The 19724-nt window shown below is 49.6% G+C and overlaps 1 protein-coding gene across 2 annotated transcripts in view; it reads right to left on the bottom strand.

Moving 5' to 3' along the window:
- The window catches only part of Kcnd3 (potassium voltage-gated channel subfamily D member 3), a 198848-nt gene extending 179674 nt beyond the window's left edge, over positions 1–19174 (bottom strand). For both annotated transcript variants that reach the window (XM_046458299.2, XM_058583613.1), the window contains exon 1: positions 18001–19174. In XM_046458299.2, coding sequence (XP_046314255.1) covers positions 18001–19106 — 1106 coding nt within the window. In that variant the 5' untranslated portion in view covers positions 19107–19174. The remainder of the gene's footprint in view (positions 1–18000) is intronic.
- Between the last annotated feature and the right edge of the window lie 550 nt (positions 19175–19724).

Here is a 19724-nt window from a genome sequence, read left to right as displayed (position 1 = left end):
AGGGAAAAGGATATTTTAACAGAGGCCAGAGGAAAGCATTTGAAGATCTCATGGCATAAAGAGAACATCTCCAGGAAATAAAGTCATCTGGGTTCCAGTCTGACCATGGCTGCTGCCCAGCTGATGCTGGGGCTATCATCTCAGAAGGGGCTCGACTAGATCCCATCAGGCCCATGTGAGTGATGCCCACAGAGTGGAGCCCTTGGGCGGCTCTAGTCCCATTTCTGTTCTCCCTCCCATTTCTGCCCTGCGTTTCCCTGGCCTGAGTTGCTGGCACACCATCTGGTATTACTGGGTGAGCCAAGAGTTATTTACCAGTGACAGCTCTGTTCATCTGGCCATTGCCGCCCATGTGCAAGGACAGAAGCGCTCATCCAAAGCCAGCGATGGCTAATATTGAGCCCTCACATGTGCTGGGCCCTGGTCTAGGCACTTAATAAACATCATTGTATCCAGTCCCCATGGCAACCCTCATTTGCCAGAAGAGGGAACTGAGCTTCACAGGTGGACTTGTGCTTGATGACGCTGTCAGAAAGTGGCAGAGCTGTGGGTGGCACCCAGGCCTGCCTGCCTTCACAGTCCACGCTCTTACTAACCCATCTGCCAGTGGGGGGCTCCTGAGACAAGCCAGGCCTGGCCCAACAGGTGCAAGGGGTGTGGCTCAGGCTGCCATTACAACCTCAGGACAGGACAAGCCCATGACTCCTTCTCCTTTGGCCTGGAGCAAGCTGCAAAAGGCCTCCGAATGCAAGTGACTGTATTAGAGGACTGCACCACTCCACTCTCTGCCTATCCGCTGCTTTCCCCACCTGGACCGGAACAGCCATATCAGTCATCACATCCCACACTTAGGGACTGAGATCCCCTGCCTGGGCACTGGCTTTAGTACCTTGGTGGAAACAACTAGGACTTTTGACCAGGCTGAAGTCCACGTGGACCCCTAGCCTGTTCCTTCCTCCCCTCTGTTTCCCACCATGAAATGCAGCCCACTGGGTTCCTGGTAAGGACCCCATAGTGGGTTACAAAAATGACCACCTGTTCTTCCCATCTTTGTACTCACACCTGATGTGATGTGACAGGATGCTCCTCCTTTCCAAAGGTGGAATCTGTTTCTCTACTCTTTGAATCTGGGCTTGGCCATTTGATTTCCTATGGCCATTAAGACATCAGCAAAACTTGGAAAGAGCTTTATACATTGGGACTTGACCTCTTGGGCAGCAGCTGGGAGCCCTGCAACTGCCACCATCTGTGGCATCTGGGCTAGTCCGCAGGATGGTGAGAGACCTGAGCCCAGCCATCCATCCCTGCTGCCCTGGGCGTTCTCGAGCCAGCTGCCAGATATGTGAGCAAGGCCATCCCCAGCTGAGCCACAGATGACCAGGAGAACAGCTGACCAGCCAGCCAGATGAGGACAACTGCCCAGGCCACTCAAACCCACAGAATCATGTGACATAATAAATGTTTATGATGTAAGCCACTGGATTTCCAGGGTGGTTTGTTGTGTAGTAAATGAATTCCAAACTCCACAAAGGAACTGATGAAGGTGCTAGAAAATAAGTCCTGCAGGAGAGAGTGGCAGTCTAATGCAGTGGTTTGGGGGCTTCTGGGGGCAGAATGTCCGAGTTTTAAACCCTTCTCAGCCACTGAGTAGTTGTGCGACCTTTGACAAGCTGCTTAATCCCCCTGTACTTCAGTTTGCTCATCTATAAAGTGGAGATGATGGTAATGTCTACTTGGTGGGGTTGTTGTGAAAATGGGTTAATAAACAGAGCACTTAGAACACAGCTTGATCTACTATGTGAGGGTTTGCCAAAGTCCCAATAGTCAGAGGGTTCTTACACAAAGGAAGGGCGTCCATCAGATCTCTAGCTCCTGAGAGGGCTGACCTCAGGTAGTGAAATGACCCTATCATGAGGGACAAAAGTCTGACATCAGGAAAGACTTCCTGAATAGGGACTATGCCTAGATGCAAAAAAGGTTCTAGAATATCTTTTAGGCAGATGGCCTTCTGAGGCCAAGAGAAGCAGGGTCAGCAGCAAGGTTCTGCCATCACTGCACCAATGCACACACAGGGTATCCTTTTTTGGGGGGCGGGGATACTGGGGATTGAACTCAGGGGCACTCGACCACTGAGCCACATCCCCAGCCCTATTTTGTATTTTAGTTAAAGACAGGGTCTCACTGAGTTGCTTAGCACCTCACCATTGCTGAGGCTGCCCTTGAACTTGCGATCCTCCTGCTTCAACCTCCTGAGCTGCTGGGAATATAGGCGTGTGCCACCACACCCAGCTAGTCTTCTCTTTAGAAAGACCTACCAAAGCAAAGCTTTCATGCCCTCAGAATCATCTTACTGCCTTCCTTGATGCAGCATCTCAGGGGGAATTCGTTCTCCGAAAAAAAGAAGAGCAAGAACTCATCCCTTGCCTCCATTCACCTGTTAGGGCCTCTGAATTAACTTCTGGCTATAACTTTACTGAAACTCAGCAGAAGGAGGGAACAGATACCTGTATACCACTATGACCACCTGGGCATCCAGCCAGGGGCAGGCAGTGCCAGGAGAGGGGCCAACACTCCCCTTGAGTCACCAGCCTGGGCTCTGGGACCTGACCCTTTTCCCTGGGCCAACATTTTCACCGAGGATGGCTCAGCTGGGACCCTGAGCAGCAGGTGAATAGGGATGACTTCTGAGTCAGATGAAACACAGGAGGCTAAAGCAGATATTCCTTGCCTGTGGGCCATGTTATGCAAGTGATAAAGCACCCCTGGTTTCAATCCCCAGAACCAAAAGGTGGGGGGGAATGGTTACAGGCATAGAGACAGACATGGATCCTCTCAGTTCCCAAGGTGGCTGGGTGGGGTGTGAGCAGAACCCCTCATCAGTAACCTCCTGCCTCGAGCAGCCTGGCCAGCCCCGGGTCAAAGAGCAAGGTTAAACACACAGCCCGGCGACCACACGGAAAAGCACGGCTCTGAAGAAAAACACCACCAAGCCTAAATGGGAAGGAGGCACAAACTCAGAGGGGTTCCACTTGGAGCAGAATAGAAGGTGATATTTTAAAATTTCTCGCTGTTACTAGAAGGTACACACCAGAATAGGATGGGGACGGGACTGACTCTGGATCTTGCAAAGTTGGGAAAAGGAGGGGTATCATCCTCTCCACTGAGGTGGGGATAACCATTGCCAAGAAAGGAGCCCTGGGTGCCAAGGCACCAGAGAGGGCTGCCTCCTTCACCTTTCTCCCCATCTCCTTTCACTGCTTACGCGCCTAATTATAAGTGTCACTCCAATTCATTTGATTTATTTTCTGTGCCTGGCAATGATACCTGGCAATCATTTGGGGACCTGAACACATGGTTAGCACGCCAGGAATGTTTGTTGAATGAATCAAGGCCATAGGCAACACTGAATTCAAGTTGGCATCCACAGTTGGAAGCCCTGCTGCCCTCTGCCCACCCACCCCAATACTTTATTTTGTGCGTAAACCAGACTACAGATCCAATGACTGCTGGATCTCCCTGGTTCAGGAACCAACCCCCAGCAACTCCCTCAGGATTCTTTACGTTCAGAGTCAATTTCTGGGGAGAAGCGGTAGGTGGGTGGATGAGGAGATCAGGATGATGCTTCTGGTGTAAGAGGGTCACCTCTCAGCCTACTAATCTTCCAAGAATAGAGGGACTCGGGTGGCTGAAAGGAAACAAGTACCTAGAGGTTTCCCGTTTCAATAATGGCCCAGGTTATCCTGAGAATTTTGCCCTCCATACCACTCTCAGCCAGCAGGCCTTCTCTCCCCACAACCCGCTCCCCTCACCCATAATATTTACACACTCCTACCAGGTCTCTCTCTTGCGTGATTTCTCAGGATGAAACAGATCTGATGATCCCTTCGCCCTGCTCCGTCTGGACTGGAACTCTCCCAGAGCTACATATCCTGCTACCCTGCCCCAAATTTGGGTATCTCCTCCCTTGCTTTATGCCACGAAATGCACAACGCTGGCGCCCAATTCACTGTCTAATCGTGCTTGGTTAAAGTTTTAGCTTTCGGTGTGTTCGACCATACACAGGCAGGTGCTTCTCACTCTGTCCAAAGGGAACAGGCAGGACCATGATGAGGCGGCAGTGGGCCCGTGCACATTGCGGAACCCCTTCTGGGGCACTCTACTGCGAGCTGGGGCCCAGGACCAGAGCCCCTGACTTTGAGAGGCCAAGGGTGCATGTGCAAGCAGGGGCTGTTTCATCCAGGCTTTATGATGGCAGGGGCTTTCCTAGGAGAGGACTCAACTCACCTGGCCCCATTCCACCACACTTCCCCTTCACTGTCACCAACCTGCCACCTGCTCTCTGTCCTCCACCCCTCTGAATACTGGATAGAAAGCCAATGATACGTTCACAGCCCAAGAGAGTCCACACACTTACCCTTTCCCCTGTCCTCTGTGATCATTTAATGGTTGACTTCATTCAAATAATAGAAGATAATATACACCAAGCTGCCCACACGGATGCTAACAGCAATCTATAGATCCTCCTGCACTCCTGGGGAGCTCATAAGAAAATAATGGATGTGGAGAAAGGAAGGGCCATTTACAGACTATCAGGATAATAGTGGAAGGATGGGGTGGGGCATGTAGGAGGTGGAGGTTATCAGGGAGGTGGGGTGGTAGGAGACAATGGGGGGGTGGGGATGCCAATCATCCCCAGAATCCATCCACCCATGCTACAGGGTCCTTGGCTATCCATTCCAAAGGGGCTGATAAGAACCTTAGGTTGTGGCTCACCCAGGGAATCTCCATGGCCCAGGGGGATTGGATCTGGCAGGGCTGGACCCAGGTCATTCTAAGTCTGTGGTAGGGCAGATACTCTAGGGTCTTCTTGACACCAAATCCCCAAAAATTAAATTTTCTGACCATAATTATCCCTGCTTTCCAGAACTACTTCCTTACAGAACCTCTGGTTTTTCACAGCCCTTGGACTTTGGGAGCTTAGACAATGTAGATCTGAGTTCAATACAAAGAGGAGGTTTATGATCACTGACTTGTCTCCAGCAATGGAATGGACTGCATCAAAAAGGGTAAGGTCCCCATTTCTAGAATGTTCAGCAGACCTGTTGTTGAAGGGAGTCTAGCTCTGAAAGGCGATAGCAAACTAGACTCTTTCTAAATCTAAGACTCATGGGGCTTAAATGTCTGTCTGATCTCACCCTTTAAAAGCCTCTTGGTCCCAGGGTTAACATCTGATCTTTCCCTTCACATGGCCCAACAGAGGTGTCTAGGGAGCTAGAGTCACAATCCCCTGCTGTCTCTAGGCATAGCACTCCAGCCCTGTGTCACAGAGGGCAGTGACCTTGTTGACTATGTCATAGTGGCTCACCATCAATCAATCCCTCTGGGGGAGTCTCCAAAGAAGGACCTCCCAAGCTTCTCTGCAGATTTGCATTTTGATGGATGCTTTGGCCAAGGATCCTTTTAACTTCTGCCTCTTTGGAGAAGGAGAAATGAAAAGGGGAGGTTGCCGGTGCCCTGCCATTTAGAGGCCGGTTCTCCAGGCTGTGGATTATCCAGGCTACTGGGTTAATGACCCATTTTCCTTGGAAGAGGGAGAGACGTAAGGCGCATGTAACCGTGATAGGTGGTGATAACTCACTAGATGCAACCCAATTATCATTTGGAAGAGGATACTGAGGACCAGAGAGAAGAAGCAACCTGCCCGAGGTCACATAGCCTACCAAAGTAGGTTTTACACAGCCCTACACCAGCCAAAGGATTCAGCCACCCCACATAAGCCAACTCAGGCATAAAACACTGAACTGGTTGCATGAACACAGCAGCCTCTACTCTCCAGATGAGAAGCTGACCTTACATGGGAATATTCGGAACATCAAACACGGTGTGTGGGGGTGGGGAGGGGAGGGGCATAATGATTCGTAATAATCTCTCTAAGCCTTGCCCAAACTGAGCATGCCAGTTGAGTTGCAGGAGAATGTTTTATTAATCAACACAATGCCTTTTGCTCACGTGAGTTGAGACTCTGCTAGAGAGGGAGGACAGGGGAGGGAACCAGGTGCTTGGCTCAGAAGACAGGGACAAAAGTCCTCAGGTGCAGAAATCTCGGGAGAACTCCCATCAGCTACTGAATGCAGAAGAGAAATGGGAGGAAAAAGAAGGGGAAAGAAAAACCCTAGGGTCACATATTGTTCTTCCTCTTGCCCGTGCAGAAATGGCATGAAAGAGGCAGACCGAGTCCCACGGCCACAGCGTCAGAAAAGCCAACCGATAGTGAGTGAGGGCCACGACTCAGGAGGAGGGATGGCACCTGATCACTGGGATCCCTCCAGGAGGCTGCAAGGCAGGGCTTTGACACCCCAGGGGTGACATTTTCCAGAAGGATCCTCCCCCTCCCCACCCATCTCCCAGAGCTGAGAGAGGTCACAATCACCAGGAGGGGCTATTGCTAAGGGAGCACAGGGGTCTTTCTGAACCCGTGACAAGCACAGGCCCCCACCAGGGCTGCTGCCCCTCATTCCGAGACTGTCGGGACTGGCTGTGTCCGGCTCCTGCTGGCTGAGCTGCGATCCTTCTTGTGGGCAGGGAGGGGCCAGCTAAAAGGCTAAGTAGTGCCCAAAGGCAGCTTAGGGTTGGGCATGGATGCCACCAATCCCTAGACTGGGACATTAGCAGCCAGGCCACCTGGGACCAGAGCCTCTCCAGAGGACATTGGCTTACGATTCTGAAAATGTTATTATAAAAGATAATTTTACAGGGTATTTACAGTTGTTCCTCTCCCATACATTTTTCGGAGAGGGTGGAGGAACAAATTCTATTAGAATACACTGAAAGATCCCCTGTTCTTTTCAGTCTTCCCTCTTTTTCACCAGCATGCCACCTCTGTTGTGAATTCCCTGCCTGCCTCGTGTGTCCATGTCACTGTGGGCCCAGCGAAGCCTCAACTCCCATACTTGCGTGCCCACTGGTCTTGTCTCCCTTGACTCTGACCTTTCCTTTGTCACATTCTGCATCCGCCACTCATCCTTGTTACCTTTGCCCACTGACCCTGAGAGTCCTTGGTCCCTGCATCTTAAGGAGTCAAGGGGTGCTTATGTCTCCTCCACCCAGGACAGAGGCTGTGGAAGGAGATTTGTCACCTTCCAGGAAATGCAATTTCAGGCTCCCCAATGTCCTCGGAGGGGAATGTGGATGGTGAGTGACAGGGCCAGAGCTGACACGGCTCACAACAGTGCCAGTGGTCTACAGGCACCAGTGATGGCCTCTGAGCCGGCCTCAGTGTTCACAGCTACCAAACATGGGCAATATCTCATGCCTATGGTTATTGGGAGAATTAAATGCATATGAATAATTCATATTTAGCACACACCTGGAACATTGCTAAAGCCCAATAACATGAGTTATTATTGTTAAGGATAATGATAGGCCCTCAAGGTCAGGGTGAACCTACTTCCACCCATTCAGTCTTCAGTGGGGCTGGCAAACCTGTTTCTCGTCCTCTGGGTAACAACCCTGAAGAGACTAAACACAGTGATTAAGCCATCACTTCCGTCCTAGAGACGGCCACTCTCTGACACCTCGCCCACCACGGAGGACCACGCTTTATTCCTCGGGCTGTGTCCCCACGGTTCTCCCCGCAGGTCAGGCCAATGGCTTCACTCTCTCCCCTTTACTAGCTTTAGTCCCTTTTTCAGAGCTTCTCGTTCAACCTTTCATTCTCGTTTAATACACTGATTTGTTTATTGTCTGCGGTTCCCGAGAATTTGAGTTGACATTCACAGATTCTTCCACAGACCCCATCACGATGTCCTGTGCACGGGAAACCCACGGTATTTTTGAATGAATGTATGAAGGTATTTCATTTTTCCACCATGATCTTTCAAGGATCAACTGAATTGCCACCTCCTCCAAGAAGTCTCCCTGATTCCTGCCGCCCCTACCTTCTCTCATACCTTCCTATCTTTCGCTCCTGCCTCTTAGCTTACTGAGCCCAGGAACACAGCTCTGTGAACACAGCCATCTCCATGACTGAACTGGGTTTCCCTACGAGGTCAGTGAATTCTAACACCCACCTCACAGGGTTTGGTCCCCATCTTCCTTGTCTCTTTGTGACCCCTCATATCAACTAGGCCTAGTTCACAGTGACACATGCTTGCTGAATTATTGAGCCACAGTAGCTCGCCCGGAGCTCAAGACAGGAGTGCCCCTAGAGGCGCAGGTCAGAGGATGTGCTGAGTGATGTCAGGGGTGCAAATGACATTTTTCTCCAAGGAGAAGAAGGAAACAAGCCGGAGTAGCAGTGTCTCAAGTCCCTGGAAGGTCTGCCCAAGGGTTTCTCACTTTAAGGATCAGGACAAGTGCTACCCACAAAGGCCGGACCACTCTCAATCACCCTCAGCCAGGCAGACACAGTTCTTTGGTCTGTGACCATTCAGACCCTCACCACCCATCTATGAGACAATGTAAAGGTCCCTTTATTAATTTTATTAATTTTTTTCTCAGCAAAGCCCATAAATTTTGCTTTCCTGTGTGGATGCTGTTTATTTAATTATCATTGTAGGAGTCTAAAAATAAGCCTTGTTTTACACAGAAAACCAATCTTCCCTTTCAGCTCCAACAAAAGCACAATATGAAAGGGAACTACCACAGGCCGAGAAGAGAGAACAAATGGAAGCTTCTTTGGCAAAGCGGTTGGTTTGCAGGTGGTCCCGGCATTCCTAATGGGAATGGGGGTAGGGCATGGAGCAGGAAACGCTCCCCAAGGCCCTCTCCTCTGCCTGCTTTTATTTTTCCTGGGGCAGTCTCATCCATTTTTTTTTTCTGCTTTAGCTGATGATTTTGGAAGCTGCCTCCCTGCTGAGTCCCAGAACCACCTCTCCACCTGTCTGCTGGCCCCCTGGAGGACACCCACCATTAACTGAAAACACTGTAGGTCCAAAGCCAGGTTCATGGTCTCTACCTCCTCTCTTAACCTCCTGCCAACCTGTTCCTTCTCTAATGTCCACTAAGGCCACACCTCTCGTCATCCACACTCCTGAGTTCCTTTTGACTTCTCCTCCTCCTGGTCTTTCCATTCTAGTCTTTTTTTTTTCTGCTCTGATACTGTGCCTGCACCAGGTCAGGCTTTCTTTACCTCTTTCTTCATACCTGGCTCAGTCTTCTAGCTGACTGTCCTGGGTCCGGGGGTTCCCTTCTGACACTTACCCAGAAGACACCTGCCAAATACATCTTCCGGTCCGTACGTCACTGGAGCCCCCAGAGTGGCTCCCTAGTGCCTACCAGATGAATTCCTTAACCTCATGTTTCAGGTCCTCTGCATCTCTAGCAAACCTGTTGTTCCTGCTTACTTCAAGGCACTTCCCTCTTTGTACACCTGAAATGCTAGCAAACCAGCATATTGGTGAAGCGTCCCAAACATCATGCCCTTTTGCAATTTACTTGGATTTCCATTCCTGTATATTTAAATCCTGCTAGTGGTTGTTGGTCTAGCTGAAATGTCACCTTTCCCACAAAGCCAATCATTCCTTCATCAGCCAATATTTATTAAGCATTTATTCTGTTACAAACACTCCTGATCATTTCGGCACACACTCTTGTGAACATACTCAGATCCCCCATTATGCTGTAAATTTCTTAGAGCTGATCTTTTATTTATTTTTATATCTTCAACACTGCCTAATAATGTGCCTTGCAAATACTGGGTGTTCAATAATATTTGTTGAATCAAGATTCATGCTGTCTGTGGTCTTAATGTTGTTTAGTTTAATTCTCCTAGGGTTTTTTTTTTCTGCTTAAGTATGCATGTCCAGAAAGAAGTAAAAATAAACTAATGATACTTCTCAGCAGCTCTAAGCCTGTATTTTATGGTTAACTCTCAGTTATCCATGCCATTGGAAAAAGAGAGCATCCAAAAGAATTCCACACGAGAAGCAAAGAAACATTATTTCTATCAGTCTTTGACATGTATTGCATAATTTTTAAGCATCTGATTTGTCATTTTAATTCTGTTTGGCTGATCAGTTGATATTGGCTTTTACAGTCCCTCAATAACTGGCGGGGTTATGGGTACAGAAGGGGAGATGGAGAACTCTGCTGGTTTGGAATGAAACATTTGCTCTGAACAACTTCCAAGGCAAGGCTCCAGATCATCACAACATCACATGCCCCCAGGTGTGGCCATTTCTCTCCAGTGACAAAAGAGACTCCCAAGACCCCTAAACAGCTCATTATTTGCTAAAGAAGATGACAAGAGCCACTAGGACCAAAGGGGTTCTGGGATGGAGGGAGGGCTCTGCTGCCTTTCAGTCTGTTGGCATCAGAAGGTGCCTTGCTGTGCCACTGGGAACCTCTGGATGCAAATCAAAGGAACCGATATTTGCAATGTTGCATCGATAGCCAGATGATGTAGGGGAGAAAGTTCCCCTTTTCCACTTCTGAAGCAAACAAATATCACATGTGGTGACTCGGCAGCTGCATTAGTTGGGGAAAATTGATGCACATTTCATGTGTCAGGGAGCTGAATCCCAGAGAACGGAGCCAGCCTCCCAGAAAATGGTTTCTTTATATAGTTCCATCCATTTATTGTTTGATTGGACTTTCTGTATATTAAATTCAAGTTGTTCTGCAGCTCACGGGTATTATGATGCGTTGGCTCGGTGGGAAATAATGAAGGTGATGGGATTTTACAGCATCGCATTACAAAGGAGGCGTCCCCAGCCTCATCCATCTCTCCATCAACAAGCTTGTGTGTGAGGTGGCACTTATATTAAAACGATTTTTCTGATTCAGTTTAATGACACTCATTTGAGTCCTGACTCCAGGAATACGATTACATGAGCTAAATGCAATCTTCCTCCATCCAGTCGTGGTCAGCAAAGGCTGAGCTCTTCCCTCCTCAGTCCCACCTTCCCATACACCCATCCCTTGCATTGAGCTGGGTGGAGGGAGGCAGTGGGGAGACGAGGTGGGCATTCTGGCCGGAGGAAAGTGGGTTGGACAGAGTAGGAGGCTGAACTTGAGCTGGGGGCCAGGGGAGCTGAGCCCTTTGGCAGAGAACTTTCAATATCCAAAAGCACCATGATAACACTTCCCTCCTTGTCACAAACAAGTCCTCCTTAGAAGTTGGTTAGCAGTCAATACTGTGCGCTCCTTCCAAAAGAGATGGACAGGTCTGGTCCCTACTTCCCAGAAAAGAAACACTGACCAGTGGATGAACATTTAAGATACATATGAGCCTTGGGGACAGCGTCAGCTTCCTAGAAACGCTTGGCTGTGTATGGGGCAGGAGGGGGCACTCTGCTCCTCTCCCTGGTCTGGAAGAGCTCCCAGCCCTGATGGAGGGTGGATGGGACCCTGCAATGGCCTGGGTCAGGTGATCTCTGAAACAAAAACACTCAAAACAGTGACTGAAGGGCTCTCCCCCTCCCCTGAGGATGGGAAGGGCCAGGTCGCCTTTTATTTACATGATTTTGAGGCGGAATAATTGCTGCTCCTCGGGAAGAATCCTGTTTGTGTTTACGGGTGTATTTAAAGAGGGAAACCCAAACAAAACCAAGCAGAAAGAGGTTGAGATTGATTTCGAGAGATTCCGGAAGAGAGCTGTGAAATGAGCACCAGCCTGGAAATCCCTTTCCAAAAATTGCAGCGATTTGAATTACTGAATCGGAAGACAAATCCAATATGAGGCTCCTAGTGCGAAGCACCCAAAGCCTCAAGACTGACCTTGCCCTCCTCGGTAGCCTGAAACCCTGTGCCCACCCCACTGTCCAGGGAGCTCCCGCAGTTGTCAAGTGGCCTCTGTTTGGTGTCTGCGTCAAGGCATGATGGTGAACACATATCAGTCCCTTGCCAGGTGCTCAGGAACTGCTTCTTTGGTGCAAAGGAAAGAGGCATCCAGGTGCGGATGCTCCGTGCTTACAGCCAGCAGCAGCCCACTCTGAGATGCTCGGCTACAACTCAGCTCCTTGGGCTTGTTCTTTCCATGCCGAGATCTCAGCTGCCCTGGGCCTTGGAGCCACCCTGCAATACCTTGAGGCCTCTACTTGTGAAATGCTTCTCCTTGGGCAGGAAAAGATCTTTAGGACTGTGTCTTCCCAGCCAGTTCCTTGCTATACAATTTTGGTGGCAGCAGGACCATTGAATACTCCTAAGAAAGTGTCCTGTTGCCTCTCTACCTCCAAATATATGCAAATCCCTCCCTCTTTCCATCTCTAATGTCACCACCACCACCGCCTCTTGCCTGGATTATTGTGCTGGCTTCTCCCCTACATTATACTTACTACCCAGCAGCCAAAGTGATTCTCTGGAACATAAGACGGTGGCTCAAACCCTCCAATGGTTTCCCATGCAAAGCAGAGTAAAAGGCAAAGTCCTCGTGGTGGTCGCAAGGAGCCTGTCTGAGCTGCTTTCCCCATTACCTCTCCAGTCTCATTTCCTGGTCCTCTTCTATCCCCCCCTCTCATGCAACTCAACTGTTAGGGACTTTCTTGCAATTCAAAGAATAGCAAACCAGACCTCTCCTTCCGGATTTTGCATTTGCTGTTCCTTCTGCCTGAAATGTTGTTCCCCAAGCTACCCACATTCTTTCAAGTCTCTGCTCAGTTTCACCTTAACTGAGAGCTTCTTCTTGACCTTCTAATATAACAGAATAACTCACTCAGTACTCCTTCACACTCAATACTCCCTGTCACATCATGCTTTATTTTTCTCTGTTGCCTGAGATGATTACTTGTTAATTTGCTTACTATCTAGTACTGTCCACTAAGTGGCACAGAACTGTGTTTCCAGTGGCTAATGGGTGTTCAATATATATTTGTTGAATGAATAATTAAATTGAGGGAAGCATCACGGGTAGGGCACTGAGCTATGGCTCCTTTCCTGCTCCTCCTGGGCCCAAGAGTCTGGAGGGGAGCATCGCCAAATAACCAAAAACAATAACAAGGATTGGGTGCAGATTTTCCTTGCAAGAAGGTCCACTTCTGCTAAGGCTTAAGCCTTGTGGAGGGCTTGCTTGGCTCCCAGTCTTTGCCCTGCCCATAAACACCCCACCTGACATCTGGCTAACTCAGCTGCTGGCTCTTCCCATGGCCAGAAGATGGTTATCAAATGAAAAAACAAAAGCTGGGCAAGTCAAGGTACAAACCTGTTTGGTTGAACAAATAGATATTAAAGCCCTGTGCTAGGCACACACCCTACAGTGATTTTTGGTACAAAAATGTGCCTTGAAGAGCTCACAACCTGGGGAAAAAAACAAACAGCCAAAGTCAATAAAATGTGACAATGACAAGACAGAAGAATGCAAGGGCTACACTGGGAGGCAAGACGAGAGTCCCTATCTCCTGGAGGGACAGGAAGGCCTCATGGAGAAGATGCTGTGGGGTTAAGTTTGAAAGATGATGTGAGTCAGCAAGATACAGGAAGTTAAGAAATGTCACCAAAGAAAGGATTTTGAAGTCATTTGTTCTCAGTGTCTTATGATCAGTTCCCTGGGCAAGGACCCAGTGGGCACATTAACCAGTGCCCCGACTGAGGCACTTGGGCACTGGGAGGAGGGTTGATGGGCCCTGGAGGCAGCAGATGAAGGTACAGACATACGTCTGGAACCTGATGGGTTAACAAAAACAGATCTCAGACCGACTCCAGTTCTGGCACCAGGAGTGCCCGATCGAGTGCCCCCATCCATAGCGTTCCTGTCTCGTTCTCCTAAGCCAAGTGTCCCTGTCTCCTGGAACCTCAGACAAGCCCCTTCCAGGATTGTATTTTAAAGGGAAATGCAAATCACCTGGAGGCTGCTTTGTGCCTGGAAGAAGTAAAAATCGACTCTGTTTTCGTTAAAGTGATTTTTTGGACACTGTCAAAAGCTCTCATCTCAGAGCACAGGGTGACAGCTAGGCTGCCGATCTCAATTACGTAACTGAGCCGACCGGGCAGCAGAGGGCCATCTCATCAGGAGCAGACACGGCTCCACGCCATTCCCAAGCCCAATTCCCCTTCTCTAAGATACCCAAGAGGGACCCCATTCCATTCAGGCCTGGAACTGGCCTTCTACAACCCTTGTGGATGCCTGCTCACAAGGCTCTCCTTCCACATGCTCTCCTGGTCCCCACCTGAGTTGCCCTGAGGGACTGGCTGGGGCAGTCCAGGCCCACCGTGAGGCTAAGCAAAGTCAACCAAATGAAGAAGGGAAATCTGCTTTGAAAAGGTTTACGTCACATAATATACATTCTCCAACTAGTTACGTTGGTCTTATTGAATATTGGGAGTTCTATGTTATCCCTTCCCCTCTGCTAACTCAGATAATTGGGAATTTATTTTATTTATAGCATCAATTATGAATATGGAAATTAATCCTTGAATGCTGAATTTCCGGAATTCAACTGTCAAGGAAGCGCACGGAAAGTCTGGGCAGAGCTCCGGGGTCTCTCCCACCAGCACAAGAGGCTGTAAAGGAAAGCCACCCTCAAGCCCAGGTGGCAGTTTGGACTGTTATTGTTCTTGTGTGTTGAAGGAACGTGAGAACATTAAATAAATGGTAATCATTGGCTCCAGGAGATCCCTCCCTGGGGGATGCTAGTAACTCATTGGCAAAGTGCTGGAAAAGCAGGCAGAGATGGCAACGGAACTAGGAAGAGCCAGCGCCTCCCCTCAGCACATCAGCCCTCATCCTGTCAGCCAGCCCAGCTCTGCAAAGCAGCTGAAGACCGTCCCTCCACAAAAACGGAGCTTGGGAGAGGAGTGCAGTCTGGAGACAGGAAGAGGTAGGTGTCTGCTGGGAGGTGCTGGAAGCAGGGACACTCTGGCAGAGAACTGGTCCTTGATATCCAACGGCCACTTGAGGCTCAACTGCTAGTGCAGAGTCAGACAGAGATAGGCTTTTCCCAGTGGTTGAGAAAAGCTACAACTAGCCAGTGAACGTGCTCATGACAGGCACCAGCCAGGGGTGAGAAAAGGTTTCCCCAACCTGAGTCAGCAAGTCCTCTAGTAAGAACAGCATCTCCACAGTCCTGCAGAGCATCTCAGTGGACAGATCAAGTCACCAAGTAAAGGCCCCTCTCCCCTCTTCCTGGGAACCAAGGCTTGGATCTATACCCTTAAGAGAGAACAGATATGTCCAAAGGGGACTGAGGATAGCATCGGACCAAGTGAATGGAGCAAGAGCCCCATTTAACCCGACCCATCCATTAAAAAGCCTTTTGTCAAGCATCTGCTATGGAGAGTCAAGCAAAGGAGCCTGGTAACGGGGCCAACTGCCAACTTAGGTCAAAGTCAAAGTAGCCTGATCCAGCACTGAGCTCCACCAGCCAAGATGGAGGGGGGAAGAAGAGGCTGCTTTCTCGTAACGTATCTGAGTTTAAGGAAGACACTACTGAATGGTTTCCTTTCTTGCCCAAGTGGTTCTCCTCTCAGAAGTGAGACAGTTTAATGCATGGGGAAGGAAGACATACTTGTTTACTGTAGGTGTGGGGTGAGCAAACCCACAGGCCCAGGGTTGGGGAACTTCTCCCCGATGCAAGCATCCTTCTCTTCATTTTTCCCTTCACTCTTAGAGTCTGTCTGCTCACCCGTCTCCATCCTAAGAAAGTAAATAGGAAGCCAAGACTGTCCAGCCCTCATGCTAGACTTGCCCCTTGAACTATAGGGCAAATGCTAAAGGAAATTAGCTGTTTCTCTGGCAGCAGTAAAACACTGGATCTTGCTACGAAAGCAGCCTTTAATATCTAAAGCAGTACTTTAAACTGCCTAGAAAGAAATGTTTCATGTATAAAATTTCTGTGCCTGGTACAGTGCCTGAAATGCAGTACTCACTGAGCAGATGTTTTCTGGACTAGTAATATGACCTGAATAGAATATCATACCCTGAGGCCATCTAAAAAGGCAATAAACCTGAAGGTCTGATTTCTATCTCTGGGCCCTGGTGGATTGAGAACGAGTGGAGTGACAGAGTGAAAAAAAAGAATGGGCAGAAGGCCCTAGCTTTTGAAAATTAGCTCTGCCCTTTATCTGTGATTATGGGAAATTTACTTAACCTCTCTGAGTCTCACCTTTTGTATCTTTAGAGGGTATAGAATTATTCCTACTTAGCAGGACTATTGTGAAGACTCAGAGCTAATATATGCAAAGTGCTTAGCACAGTGCTGACACATAGTAGACACCCATATGTTGTTCTACTAATAATAAAAAGTAACGGGCAGGTGGCCAGTGAGGTTTCCATTGATGTCCTCTGAAATGATTTAATTTTAATTCTGACATCCATCAGTCTACTCAGGGTTTATTCCTATAAAAGTTTCTCCCTCTGTTGTCATGAGTCCTATCAAAAGAAACCTGAGGACACTGGGCAGTCAGGGCCATATCAGGAGAATACCTTGGGATCTGGGGTGTGTGTCCCTGGCCATGGGTGAGGTCCCCTTCAGGAAGGTGAAGGGATGGTCTAGTAGCCATAAAAGTGCCTCTTTCTCCTGACAGCAGTCAGCTTCCAGGCCCATTTTATACTTCAATATCCCAGTATGCCCAAAAGCTCACATCTACCACTTGAACCAGGAAAAACAAAGTCAAATAACCCCAAATTCTTACCCACCCCGGGCGAGCAGCTACTTGAAAAAGAGAATGTGTGTGTGTGTGTCTCTGTGTGTGTGTGTGTCTGTGTGTGTGTGTTGGAGTGGGAGGAAGGGGCAGGGAGGCTTCTGTTAGACACAGAGGTAAAGAGAATGTCCCAATTAAATGTGGCCTTCACAAATGGATTATGACACCCCTTGCTCCCCCCTTCCCCTCCCTTGTGGCAGAATGACAAATATAATCATTTTAAAAGGTCCCATCACCTGCTCAGTCATTCCCAATAAGCATACACAGCACTATGGAAAAACCGACACCACCGCCATGGGGTTCCCGCCAGGAAAAGAAATCAAATCACCAGGACGCCACCAATGGAATTGTCAAAGACCAAATAAAAAGTGTCATGAATTGTCCATCAGCAATATAACGCTCCCTGGCCTAAGCAAATATAGACCCAGCATATGAACTGTGGAGGGATTTTGCATTAGCCTCAATGGCTTCCGACGGCTGAAGCAGAAACCCCTATGAAATCCATGTCTCCATAAAGATGCCTTTATTGGCTCTCATCCAGTTAGGGTGAAGACTGTAATCTCCTTCCTGAGTCCCCTGCCTCTGATGCAAAGCTTCACATCCCTGCACCATAAGTACATTTCTGTGACCTCAGTGAAGAGGAGTCCTCCTAGAGTTGGAAGAGACAGAGTCCCCTGAGACCTCCCTGAGCACCTCTCCCTTCCTATGATGATGCTGCCGCTTCTGTCTGACCACGTGATCCATTCAGATGATCTCACTGCTACCAGGTGGGCCAGGTCATTCCATCATTGATTCAGGCTGAGAAAACAAGACTTTCCTCCTTTAATGAGAAAAGAGAAAACAGGTGCCTCACTTTTTAGGCAAAACCCCAGTTCAGGGTCACTTAGAGAAAGTCTGCTCAGAGCGACTGAACCCTTGATCATTTGTGGCGGCAGAGAAAAAAAAAAATAAGGCAAATGAGAAAACAGCTGGCAAATATACTAGGAAGAATCCAGAAAGAATGCTCTGGGTGTCTTCTGGGAAGGGAAATCTACACCTTCATTACCACATTCACTGAACTTCTCAGAGCCCTCTTCCTCCCCACGACAGCCCTTAGAGGCGCAGATGCTCCTCAGGATACAGCCATCAACTCCCCCAACCCCACATCACACACACACACACACACACACACATAATGCATGGCTGGCAAAAGAAATAGTGGCTTAATTTTCCACCTTTTATAAAACACATGCCCCACCCCCGAAAAGAATCAATTCAGAGCAGCTCACACGCCCAAACCAACCACTCATGTTCATTTTCCCTTGTGGTGATGCTCTCCGACTTGGATGAGGCACTCCCTGCTCCTCTCCCCAGGCCTGATACCAATCCAAAGCTTCACGGTCCACCCAACCTCCACCCTCGTGGAGTCTACCAGTGCTGACTTACCCCAGTGTGGTCATGGTGACAATGGTGTACCAAAAAGAGGCTGGGATGCTTGTGAACTTGCTGGCAGAGGAGCCCTTCTCGGCGTAAAACATCACAGTGGCAAAGATGATGATGGCCATGGTGAGGGAGAAGAGGAGAAAGCCCAGCTCCGAGGCGCAGCTCTTCAGGGTGTAGCCCAGGATCCGCAGGCCCTGGGAGTGGCGCGAGAACTTGAAGATCCTAAAGACGCGGAAGACCCGGAGCGTGACGAAGGCCCCGGACACGTCCTCGTTGTTGGTCATGACCAGGCCGATGTAGTAGGGCATGATGGCCACCACATCGATGATGCTCATCACGCTGCGGATGAAGCGGTAGCGGCTGGGCGCCGCGAAGAGCCGGAGGAGGTACTCCACCGTGAAGATCATGACACAGGCAGTGTCCAGGCAAAAGAAGGCCACCGAGTAGCGCTCTCCGCACGGCAGCTCCTTGCTGCCGGGGACCGTGCCACAAGGCACCGTCTCCACCACGTTGGTGATGACCGAGACAGCAATGAAGAAGCCAGTCACGTAGTAGAAGACCAGGGCCAGGGTGCTGGTGTGCGGGTTCTCGAAGGCGCGCCACATGGTCTGGCGGAAGCTGAGCGAGGGCATGGACTCCTGGTTGTTCTCGGAGTCGTTGTCGTCCATGAGCCGCTCGGCGTTCTCGCGCTTGCGGTCTTTGTACTCCTCGTAGCAGCAGTCGCCGATGATCTCGGGGAGGATGCCGTAGAAGGCCAGCTCGTCGTCGTAGGCGGAGATGCACTCGTAGCGCGGGTAGTGCAGCTTCCCCGTGCGGTAGAAGTTGAGCACGCAGCGGAACACTTCCGGGTCCCGGTCAAAGAAATACTCCTTGGTGTCCTCGTTGAAGAAGAATTCCTTCTCGGTGCTTCCCAGCAGCGTGTCCGGGTAGCGCTCCAACGTGGTCCTCCAGGTCTGGAACCGACGCCCGCTCACGTTGAGGACGATCAGCTCATCCTGTCGCTTGTTCTTGTCGGCCGGGGCTAGGGGCATGGGGCAGTTGGCCACGGGCATCCACCCAATGGCCGCAGCCCGGGCGAAAGGCAGCCAGGCTGCAACTCCAGCCGCCATGGTGACTCCAGCTCTTGGGCCGGGAACTGCGCGGACACGTTGCACACCAGCTTGGAGCTAGCTCGGCGACCCCTGGGAGACAGGAGAGAGCAGAGAGAGGAGGGCTGAGTCCATCTTGAGTCACCGGCAGGAAAAAGAACAGAGGAAAGGGTCACTGGTGGGTGAAACAGTCTCCAAGACGACTTGATAAAACGGAAACCATCACGGAGAGGGGACTTGATTTTTTTTTTTCAGTCCTCCCCACTTAGGGAGCACACCTAGCAGGGGGTGGGGCATGAGGGCGGGATCACCAGATGTGGCTGACTGACAAATTGTCAAGTTCCGAGAGGGCTCAGGAGCATTTGGAGGGAAAGCCTCTTTAGCAGGAAGATGTGGGAAGACTCGGGTAATAATCAGCTCTGAAAGGTTATGGCGTTATTACGAATTTAAATTGGGAGAGGGTAAATGAGTTCTCATTAAACGAATTTAAAAGTGGGATAAACATGCTAATTTTTATTTCACTTCATCCACCAGGGTAATCAGGAATGGGGTGTGGATGAGGGAGATCAACTAAATATATCCTTTCTACTCCTCCTCCCTGGGGGGGGGGGGGAGAGGCTGGGGCTACCCAGGTCTGGA

The sequence above is a fragment of the Marmota monax genome, unplaced genomic scaffold, assembly GCF_021218885.2.
Source record: "Marmota monax isolate L192 unplaced genomic scaffold, Marmota_monax_Labrador192_F-V1.1 WCK01_AAM20220418_F8-fsc00087, whole genome shotgun sequence".
NCBI lineage: Eukaryota > Metazoa > Chordata > Mammalia > Rodentia > Sciuridae > Marmota > Marmota monax.
The sequence above is the reverse complement of the archived record's forward strand: the minus strand, read 5'-3'. Positions and strand labels throughout refer to the sequence as shown.